Consider the following 12010-nt stretch of genomic DNA (forward strand, 5'->3'; position numbering starts at 1 on the left):
ATATCCCAGCTTTCAGACATTTAACGTCATGGCTAATGATTCTTTAAAGGTCCTCAGGGTGTAATATGCAGATTCCTGTAGCAATCCTTTCCTCCATCATGTTAGACTGTGCCCCTTGCAGTCATTTTTTTGATTTGCACCCACAGTAATGGGACGGGAGGCACAAGTTCCCTGACCAGAGAGGAGGAGGACGAGGAGGGGAGGGGGCCATGACGTATCAGGGGGTGGTGTCTGTCCGGCCTGTATTAGATCTTTGGGAGGCTGCAGGGGGAAAGCAGACAGCTCTCTCTCTGAGCAATAGTCAAACGTTGACTCTCCCTCTCCCTCCTCCTCTTCCTCCTGCAAGCTTTGCTTTCTTTTGCCCCTGTACATTTAGATATATTTTTCTGCTTTAACTGGAAAGTTTGTCATTACTTACTACTTTTTGCATGCTCCCTTATTTAACCTTGGCAGAGACTTTACTATACACAGTAGAGCACATAAAAAGCAGGCTAAAAAGATTTTTCCCCTGTCTGCCCTTTTCCTCTAACTTAAAGGGCTAGTACAAGTAATGCTCTACTTCAGCTTACCTATTAATGTAACAAGAAGACTGGAAAGCCTTTGTACTAAGGACCACGCTTTCTCCAATAACTAGAACTAGATATATTTGTTTGACAAGACTCGTCCCCTACTCAGGACGTTACCTTAGATGTGAGTTAGAGGTATCCTACAACACTTCCACTGAAACTCCTTTTCATAGAAAAGATTGGTCCTTAGGGACCTGAGCGGAGACCTTTATAAAGCGTAGTATAGTAGTACAAGGACAGGAGTGAGGGAGAAGGCTCAGATGTGCTGCTGAGGAAATCTGAGCCGGATCTGTAGCAAAAATATATATTTGTGGACTTTATTTTGTGGAGGATTAGCTGTAGACGTTACCCGGACTCGTGATGGTTCTCCTGTCACTGTACTTTGTAGTAGCCCTGGCTGTGATAGATTGCAAGACTTCAGCTGAACAAGTAAGTAACTGCAGGAACATCAGTTTTATGCTTTGTGTGGATTATCATCATTATGACTTTTCTAAAATAGTGTCTGTGGGGCAGATTTATTAAGCACGGTGAAGTGATAAATTGGAAGGTGATAAAGTACCAGCCAGTCAGCTCCTAACTGTCATTTTTCAAACCCAGCCTGTGACATAGTAGTTAAGATCTAATTGGCTGGTCCTTTATCACCTTCCACTTTATCACTTCACCGAACTTAATAATTCTGCCCCTGTGTGCCTAGTGGCGAAAATAAGGTCAGAAGGTGAAACTTTCAACATATTTGTGCATACACATGTATATATCTTTATGTACAGTATAATTTTATATATATATATATATATATATATATATACATACATAAGCACGCGCACACACACTATATATATATATATATATATCAAAATGTATGTGTGTGTGTGTATATATATATATATATATATGTGTGTGTGTGTGTGTATATACATACATAGTTATATATATTAGATACAACAACTGTATATATGTGAGATACAACTGCTGTTAAATATCGTTCTCACTGTTGAAATTCCATTTTATCTCAAACACATTGTGTTTTTTTGTTTAAGTATACAGTTGTGACTGCCACAACTACAAGTGATGTAAAATATGAATCACAATATTTCTTTCAATATAACGGAGCAGTTGCTACACGTGTCAGTGTTAAGATGTTACATAGCCTACTTGACAGTTAGCTAAAAGCTCCCCCTACCTGACAACTTCCATTTCACATACTTATGAACTAAGAGAAACCTTTATTTCTACTTTACTTCACTGCTGTATTAAAAGTAAAACAGAATATTATTTACACATAGCCTGGCTCATCACACTAATGTTTAACCAAATTATTTAGTTCTGCTAAACTTGGATATACAGAACTAGTCACAGTATAGTTAGTGGTGTCTGACATTGCTTCCAGCTAGTTTCACTGTTATAAAATGATTCTTGAAATAATAGGATACATATGATCGATTTTTCCATCAGGAGCCTGAAGCACCCACAGGAATAGTTAATTAATATTAGGGCCTTTGGCTACCGGATTTGTTGGCACAGCCTCAGTGATTTATTGAATGGTGCACTCATTGCTAAGATTTTTTTGGGTTGATCCATCTATGTTAAACATATTATGAACGCTCTTGGTCTATAGGTGGTAACACAGATGTTTATTCAGCTATGGAAAACCCACCAATAAACTTAAAAGATGCCTTGAGCAATTTTGGTTTTCTACCAAGCACAAGCCATACAGTGTGCTTTAACTGTGAAGTGTCCACACAACTAATGTTCTGTGTTTTTTTTTTTTTTGTTTGTTTCAGGCTGGCAATGAAGGAAACACCCGAATAGGTAAGAGCATCATTTCACAAGGAACATGTGTAGTTTAATCTGCTAGGAATGCAAATACATTCTAGTAAGACCAGGGCCGGCTACAGGCACGTTTGACTGGAGCGGCTGCACGGGGCACTGGTTTTTAAGAGCGTCTAGTCATTTCTAATGTGGTGCCGGCCATCAGCCAATCAAAGCTCGCAGTCCGGCAGCCAATCAGCAGCCACTGCTGCCATACCGCAAGCTTTGATTGGCTAATGGACCGGCACCAAATTTGAGATGCCCAGCTCTGGAGATGGTAGAACCGTGGATCAGACAGACATTGCGGTGAGTGAGCCGGAGGTGATGATGGTGGGTTCTCTAACACAGCCTCAACCGCCAAATTGGGTGCCGGCTATTGCAGTCCCCAAGCGACAGCTCTGCTCAAATGTGTAACACTGCAGCTCGGGATGCTTGTCCCTGCTGCCATGGCCTTCTGCCTGAAAGTAGTGCTGAGGTGCTGGGAGCGAAGCTCCCAGACCTCCACATTCCACATTCAGCACACTGCGCAACCCCCATGCCCACCGCAATGGGATCCGGTTAGCCTGGTCCTCCTGTTTGCGGCGCGCTCAGGGCTGCAGTGGTTCCGTCCTCCTTCCACACAGGGAGCTGGCTTGCCCGGTCCCCCTGTGTGCGGCACAGACCTGGAAGGAGCGGTTTCCTCCTCCCCTGGTGCACCGGTGGTTAATACTCATCTCTGTGGCCGTCGGAGAGGTCCGTGGCCGCGGCACATCAAAGTCAGCAGCAATTCTGGGGCATATGTGTATTTGGCACTGTGGGCATATAATGTGTATCTCTCACTGTGGGCATATAATGTGTATCTGGCACTGTGGGGACATATAATGTATTTCTGGCACTGTGGGGGACATATAATGTGTATCTGACACTGTGGGGAGCATATAATGTGTATCTGACACTGTGAAAGGCATATAATGTGTATCTGGCACTGTAAATGCATATAATGTGTTTATGGCACTGTGGGGGCATATAATGTGTTTATGGCACTGTGGGGGCATATAATGTGTTTATGGCACTGTGGGGGCATATAATGTGTATCTGGCACTGTGGAGGGCATATAATGTGTATCTGTCACTGTGGGGGCATATAATGTGTATCTGTCACTGTGGGGGCATATAATGTGCATCTGGCACTGGGGGGCATATAATGTATGTCTGGCACTGCACTACTGGGGGCATATGTGTATCTGGCACTGTGGGGGCATATAATGTGTATCTGGCACTGGGGGGGTATAATGTGTATCTGGCACTGCACTACTGGAGCCATATGGGTATCTGGCACTATTGGGGCATTTGTGTATCTGGCACTGCACTATTGGGAGCATATGTGTATCTGGCTCTATTTGGGGCAAATGTGTATCTGGCTCTATTTGGGGCAAATGTGTATCTGGCTCTATTGGGGGCAAATGTGTATTTGGCTCTATTGGGGGCATATGTGTATCTGCACTATTGGGGTCATATGTGTATCTGGCACTACACTACTGCGGTCATGTGTATCTGACACTATACTGGGGACATTATATGTAAGTAACACTACTGTGGGCATTGGGGGTCATTCCGAGTTGTTCGCTCGTTGCCGATTTTCGCTATATTGCGATTAGTCGCTTACTGCGCATGCGCAAGGTTCGCAGAGCGCATGCGCTTAGTTATTTAACACAAAAGTTAGGTATTTTACTCACGGCATAACGAGTATTTTTCATCGTTCTGGTGATCGGAGTGTGATTGACAGGAAGTGGGTGTTTCTGGGCGGAAACTGTCCGTTTTATGGGAGTATGCGGAAAAAAGCTGACGTTTCTGGGAAAAACGCGGGAGTGGCTGGAGAAACGGGGGAGTGTCTGGGCGAACGCTGGGTGTGTTTGTGACGTCAAACCAGGAACGAAACTGACTGAACTGATCACAGTGTAGGAGTAAGTCTCGAGCTACTCAGAAACTGCTAAGAAATTTCTATTCGCAATTCTGCTAATCTTTCGTTCGCAATTCTGCTATGCTAAGATACACTCCCAGAGGGCGGCGGCTTAGCGTGTGCAATGCTGCTAAAAGCAGCTAGCGAGCGAACAACTCGGAATGAGGGCCATTATGTGTAAGGCTGCTAATTGTGTGTGTGTGTGTGTGTGTAGAGGGGTGTGTGATGAAAATATATTTATAGTTTGATAATATAAAGTTGCAAGGTCACACCCACTTTCCCAGGAGCGCGCGTGACTTCTGCGTGCGCATTAGGGAGACAGGGGGCACTTCAAAATTTCTCGCTCAGGGTGCTAGAAGGCCTGGAGCCAGCCCTGATTAAGACTATGGGCAGTCACATAGCCAGAGGGAGTATTATAAAAAGTAACCATTGTTTTTCAAAATTGTATTAGTAATTCAATAATTGCTGAACTTATTGTTGCAGAGCAATTATTTTTGCTCTATGCAATAGCATCTAATTAGGCTAGCAATGATCCTTAGCTTTTTCCCCCTATAAATATACAACAGAGAGAGACTGCATAAATATCATTCTATTTTTATATGGCTGTGTTTATTGCAGGCTGGTCTAGATGATATTCCTATAGTAAATTTCTCTCCAGCCAACATTATTCTTGGATATGGTAATACCCTAAATGTAATTACTGCCACCACAGTACTAACTGGTGGGTATTCATTGGAAACTAGACAGAAAAGGACATATGAAAAAAACAAAAAGTAAACGACAGTTATTTGTCCTGAATCCCATTTATCGTTTGTTAATGTAGCTGCCAAGTGTGGTATCTTAGAATACTCTTTTCAGCAGTTTTAGAAACAATCCATGAGTACATAAATAACTCAGTATAAGCAGTATGTAAGTGTATATAGATAAGATTAGAGAGCTGTTTAGCTAGATAAGCTATGTTTTAAAGGCACTTGGTATTTTGTTCTTTACCAAAGAGGCTGAATAAAATAGAAGTACTCCTACTGTATACTTAAGAAATGCATTATTGCAAACATACCACAGGGTGATATTTCACAGGCAGGCTTCCATTTTTCAGAGCAGTTCAGTTAATATAACATATCCTTTAATATTAATGCATGCAAATAAAGTGTTTTGTGCAGAATTACATATGACTGTATCATAGTTTCCAACTGTCTCAGATTTCCAGGCACAGTCCCTGGAAATTTGTGTATCTAACAGTGTCACTTTTTGTGTTCTGCATGAAACTTTCAGTGCAGATGGTTTGTGTAAGTTAATGGACTGGAAACTATTTTTGAAACAATGATAATCAGCATCAAGTATGTAATTTTATTGATTATGTTTTTGCCTGTATAACTTGTACCCAAGTTATACCTATAGATTACGCTGCCTGGCAAAAAAAAAGAATATATGAGCTTTTATTTTTCCTAAAGAGGATCTTTCACATGGATATTTCTTCTTTTCCTAACTAACTAGAAACTGTTAGAACCATAATGCATACATTTCTCTTTGTTTCCCATAGAAAAGGGTTGCTATATATTGATCCCTGTTTGCTAGTCACTGAATGGGTCCTGAATAATTTTCCCATTGTGCCACCCTCCTCCCTCACTGTATTTCCGGCCACTGCTGACGTACAGCAGGGGCTGGCTCTAGAGAGTGAGAACACTGTCCATTAAGGGATTAGCATATTATCTGGACTGATGAAATGCTAGTTTCTTAACAAGTCAATACTTCTCCACATAGATAGTCGTGGGAAAAATAACATTCTTTTTATTAGGTTTATTAGGCTCTGTTTATTAGGTTTATAACCTTATTAATAAAAATCCTTTCCCACTGTGCGTCTAATTGTGTCTCACTCCTCTCAGGCTCAGTCCATAAGGCATATGGAAGTGATGGTATTCTCATGACAAGGCTTTGTAAATACTTCACTAGTTATTATTATTATTATCCTTCATTTATATGGCTCCACAAGGGTTCCGCAGCGCCCAATTACAGTGGCAAACGCAGGATTTGCATGGGGGGGGTTTCCAGAACTGGGCGGAGCCAATCACGGGGGTGGGGACTGAGGTGACCCAGTATATGCTGGGTCCGTAAAACTGGTGTGTCTGTATATATATATATATATATACACATATATCTACACACACACACACACACATTATATATATATATATATATATACATATACACATATACATAGCATATTAAACATGCATACATATATATATATATATATATATATATATATGTACACACACATACAGTACACACACATATATATATATATATACACACACACACACACACACACACACACACACACACACACACACACACACATGTATATATTTATCATATGTGTGTGTGTATGTATATATATATGTATGTATGTATATACATGTGTATATATGTATGCACATGGATATATATGTACTATAATTAAAATAAAGTAAACTTTTATTGCACTTACAAGTGCCACCAGGAAGACAGCAGGCTGCAGAGGACTCTAGACAGCCATTAATAATACTCATGCAGCTAAAAAAAAAAAAAAAAAAAAAAAAATTTTTTTTTTTTTTTAGTGGAGGGGGGTTTCTGGGTGCTCGGAAACCCCCCCTGGGTGCGCCACTGAATTACAGAGTACATAAACAAATAATCAAACAGGAAAACAGCAACTTACAGTTGATGACAGTATAGGACAAGTACAGGGTAAATAAACAGTCACATCAGCAGATGACACTGGAATAAGTATCAGGTGGCAGAAGACTGCTGGAGTTGATGCAGTTGAATGTTATTAAAGTAAGAAAGGATAAGCACATGAGGGAAGAGGGCCCTGCTCGTGAGAGCTTACATTCTTAAAGTTCTTCATTATTGAGTTGGAAAAATATAAAGCAGTAGGGCTGATTCAATGTGTATCATACACTTGCTAGCTGAGCATATTACTTGCCATTTGTATGATTTGGTGTACACTTCAGCTTTAATGTAATACTTTATTGAAATTTAATGCTTGATCTAATGGCATAGCGAAATGTAATGCTTGAAATAATTATATAGTTTAATGTTAATTATCACTTTGGACAACTTTCTTACTCCACTGCTTGATTTATACATTTTTTACCCCTTTGCAACCCACTGTACCTACACATCTTTTAGTTTTATTTTTCTCACTTCATGTACTAATAGGTCCACAGATTTAAAACAAACATACAAAGAAAATGTCAGTATTAAGCACTAAGGAAATAATGTACTAAGCTTTGGAAAGAGATAAAGTAGAAGGAGAGAAAGTTTCAACCAGTCAGCCGATAACTGTCATTTATCAAACACAGCCTGTAACATGGAAGTTAGTAGCTGATTGGCTGGAACTTTTTCTCGGTCCACTTTATCTCTTTCTAAGGCTTAGTACATAGACCCCTCGGAATCAAAGCAAGAGAAATATGGGTCCATGTATCAAGTGGTGATAACCCCTTCTTCTCAGCTGTGGCAGCGAAGCGCTCTGGCAACATCCTAAGTGTTGAAAATCGGAGCTTTTGTCGCTGGTCACCTAACACAAAACACCATCTGAGGATGGTGCTTTGCTTACCTACAAGTCGCACTGCCGTCTCCAAACAATCAGGATATGTACATGCATGGTCTGGTTAACCTGGTTACAGTTGTTCAACAAAACTGTAAGTCCAAATAAAAAACAATTTTGAATTTTTAAAAATATTTTATTACTATCCCGAGATGTCAATAATGAAAATGGTTTGTGGTGAACTTGTACCACCATCACTGGTACAAGTAAGGTTGTAACGGGATGGTAGAGTGTATCATTAAGAAATTAGTATCCGATATGTTGTACCCCCTACCACCTAACCACCGGCACCATTAGCTGCGTCGTCTAGTGATTTACAGTGCTCAGATGGAACCCGGCCCGTGAGTGGCCAAGGCAGCCCAGCAGCTTCCAGAGCAATGGTCATTCCCCCAGAGTGACAGTAAAGGAGAGTGTGTTGTGCGAGACCTGCCAATGATATTACACCAGAGATGATGTATGATTCCAGTCATTTTGGAGTGGTTGATCAGTTAATTCCGTAATGAGTTCTTTTAAAAACCAAACTTGAAAATAGCCTCCATTTGGTGTGAGATGCACTGGTAAAAGTCAGGATACATGCATGGCAATGAGATTAGCCACTAGTACACAGTGTACAGTATGCGTTTTCCTCTCTGCTGTGTACCAAAATACTCCACCGCATCAGAGGTGGTGGAGGTCAGCTCTGCTCCAATACTTCTGTAGAATTGTCTTGTATGCAATAATCAAATAATACATATGGAGAAACACTGTTTTAAAAATAGAGCACTGTGGCTATCTGCAGTTTAAAAACAAAGGAGAAAACGCATTAAGCCTTCTAAAGAATGGGGAAGTCGATAAGGAGGGAAGTTGTCCATAGCATCCAATCAGCTTCTAGGTAGTAATTGTCAAGTACACTCTAAAATGTTAGGTAGAAGCTGATGGGTTGCTACAGTATGTGCAACTTGTCCACTTTTCCTCTCTTTAGAAGGTTTGATGCATCTCCCCTAAGTCTCTCAATATTTTGGATGCAATGGGGAAGATGTGTGAAACCTTTGAGAGATATAAAGTGGGGAAATAATCTGCTTCTGTCATTTTATAGACGATAGATAGATAAATGATAGCTAGAAATTAGACGTTGTACTCTTGAACATGGTGGGCTTTTACATCATTTGTTCTGGTGGAATGGTTTGAATCACAAGTGATTATTAAGTAATTCACTTTTTATGTATCTTACTGTGTGTTTATTTGCACATAGCTCTATGTTTTATACACCTTTCAGACTGAAGCCATGGCTTCAACCCATGTCTGACCTGGGATACTAAATATGGGTTGGAGTCGGGGCTTCAGATATACTTACCCTGTCACACTGCCGCCGGGACCCTGGTTGTTGCCGCTCACACAGGATGCTTAGAGATGACATCGTCTCCAAGTGCTCCTGAGTTGCCAGTCGGCAGCCTTTTAGGAATGACATGGGTCATCAATGACATGGGTCTCCCTTTCACACTGCTTCGGACCTGGGGTGGACCCGGGAATAACCCTGGTTGCAACCCTGGTAGACCCAAGATACAAGACCCTGGTCAACCCTTTTACACTAACCAGGACCTGGGTTGTGGCGGTTTGCCTTGGCAATAACCTGGGTTCTCAGCTCTGGGTGAGAGGGGTATTAGATTCAGCTCAACTTGACTTCTCTCTTAGTATTGTGTGGCCACTGACAACATCTAAAAAATGGTTAGTCTTAGGTCCGTGCTTTACTCCATGCTTACACACACAGCTGAGTTGTATGCTCTGCAAATGGTCTGATGGAACACAAGGGCATAATTTTCAGAGTGTTGCCTTTGGTGCCACATCTGTTTTAGTTGGTCCTATTTGAATTTTTTCTTTTCTTTTACAATAACACAGCAGGTATCATAGTATATAGAGAAAGGAGCTTGTGAAATCTATTGAGTGTATAAGTAGAGTATAAGTCAACCAATAGTACATGTTATGCACATGTGTATTTTGATGCAGACAAGTGAGGGCAAGAGCTGCAAGCTACTTTTAAGGTGAGGGCAAGAGCAGTGAGCTACATTTATGTAGCGGCCTCTATCCAAACATCCTAGAGCGTTAAGTACACATCAAAAGGTAAAAACAAGCTGACCGCTCATTCTGAAATGCCAATCCAAACAAATGCTCCTTGTGCTTAAACTGTGTTAACAAAATATCAGTGCAAAAACTGTTCCTCAGTCTAGGAGCATGGCACCAGTTATGGCAGAGTGTGCCAAGAGGCTGAAATGTTCAAGAAGTTTAGCTCTCGATAGAGCAATCCGTTCAGATGCAAAAGAAGACTATGCGCGGTCACAATAAATATTACTCTTTTGGGGAGATTCTGTTAAGCGCGCAGCATATAGGGGTGTGAGCAAAAAAAGCAAGTCTCCATCAGAACCTCACTGCTAATTTGTGTCAGTAAATGGGGAAATGACAGATGCTCCCTATTTTTATTACTTATCTAATAGCCTTTTTATTATTTTTCTATTTTTTTCATATTGTTTCTTTTTTGTTGGATTCTATGCATATTTAAGAACTTTCCCCATATCTAGTCTTATCGGTAGGGATCCAGTTATTTTAAACCTTAAACAATGGGACATGTCTGCAACATTAACCTTGCTCCATTTACTGTGTAAACTGTTTGTTTCCTTGGTTCCTTTTGAGTATCATGTCTTACAGTATGTAGACAAACATGGTGTTTTATTAGGCTTTTATAGAAAAATCTAATAATTTGATAGTCCCCAATCTAGTTTCAAAGAAGATAATTATTCTTGACTTTAAGGTATTATTGTATTGATCCACCAATTCAGACATGAATGTGTCTGCATTGTCTTTCAGTAGACTTATGGTGGGCTATGTAATAGGTTCCAAGATGAAGGAACTGGCATAATTTCATCGAGTTTGCAGCTAAACTTAAAGCACCAATTAGTTATAAGGCAACACTGACCCTATAACTGATTGCCGCTTTAAACATAGCTGCGAAGTCGCAAAAATCACAACATTTCCAGCTCATAAAGTTCAAATTGTGTATACACTAAAACAAGAGTGCCTTAAGAAATACATACGATATCCCAGTGGTCACATGGCCGCTAGTGGCATCCCAACTGTGAAGATCCTGACATAGGAGGGGGTAAATATTTTTACCCCGTCCCCTACCCTAATCCTCGAGGGGGGTTCGGCGTCAATCACATGACCGCTGGTATCCTAACAGCCAGGATGCTAAATCCCGTAAACAGTCACCAGCTTCATCTTTCCTAAAGAGCACAATGTTCCTGAACTGTAGCATGTACTGTAATTTTTCATGTGTGTTCGGCTACTTAGTGAGGATGACGGTCACATTTACCAAATAGATCCATGATCTCCTTGTAGTTGTAGCAACTGATTACACATGAGGTAAATGTCTCTTGTATGCATATGAAATCTTACAAAATTGGGGAGTATAAAGTAGGGAAAAAGCTCAGATGTAACACATTATTCTCAAATATGCTGGGAAAGGAAATACAATTCATTATACCCTCATCTAAAACTTATTACAAAAATTGAGTGTTCATTTGTACCATAACTGGACTCATAGAGCACGATGACCATTTTATCCTTTAGGGGGAAAAAATAGCTACTTATATTACTGTAGAAGATTATCGCCTCTGATATCACAGCAGCTTTTACTGGAATACTGTGTTTATCATTACTGCTTTTATGGATTGGGAATGCCCATATACACTAATGGGCAAATACGTAACTAGAATATTATGGGCCCCATTCCAAAATTTTCAAAAGGCCCCTAATGCTTCTAGAGAAACACATTGTTGGCTGTTACATGCTTTTCAATGTATTTACTCTTGTTACAATTAAATCTCCTTAGCATGTGTGGGGCATTAGAGTGCAGCAATCTGACCAAGGGCCTGGTAAGCAACAAGACAGGTGTCACTTGATCAATTACTGAACTTAAGGTGGGTAGTAAGAGAGAGGCAAGAAGGGGAGGTTGCAGTAGGAGTGAATGGAGTGAAAAGTAGCAGCGCACTAGAGGCATTTCAGTGCTGGCTGAAAGAAAAAAATAGGAAAGTGTTGGAAAAAAGGCTCCTGCTATCCTGAGTGTCCAGTGTATTGGTGT

General features: G+C 40.6%; 1 protein-coding gene across 2 annotated transcripts in view; it reads left to right on the plus strand.

Moving 5' to 3' along the window:
* The first annotated feature begins 215 nt into the window (after window positions 1–215).
* Window positions 216–12010, plus strand: part of ADAMTS3 (ADAM metallopeptidase with thrombospondin type 1 motif 3) — a 375923-nt gene continuing 364128 nt past the window's right edge. For both annotated transcript variants that reach the window (XM_063920099.1, XM_063920100.1), the window contains exons 1-2: window positions 216–995; window positions 2348–2375. In XM_063920099.1, the coding sequence (XP_063776169.1) occupies window positions 927–995; window positions 2348–2375 (97 nt within the window). In that variant the 5' untranslated portion in view covers window positions 216–926. The remainder of the gene's footprint in view (window positions 996–2347; window positions 2376–12010) is intronic.

This window comes from Pseudophryne corroboree, chromosome 1 (assembly GCF_028390025.1).
Source record: "Pseudophryne corroboree isolate aPseCor3 chromosome 1, aPseCor3.hap2, whole genome shotgun sequence".
In the NCBI taxonomy this organism is placed as follows: domain Eukaryota; kingdom Metazoa; phylum Chordata; class Amphibia; order Anura; family Myobatrachidae; genus Pseudophryne; species Pseudophryne corroboree.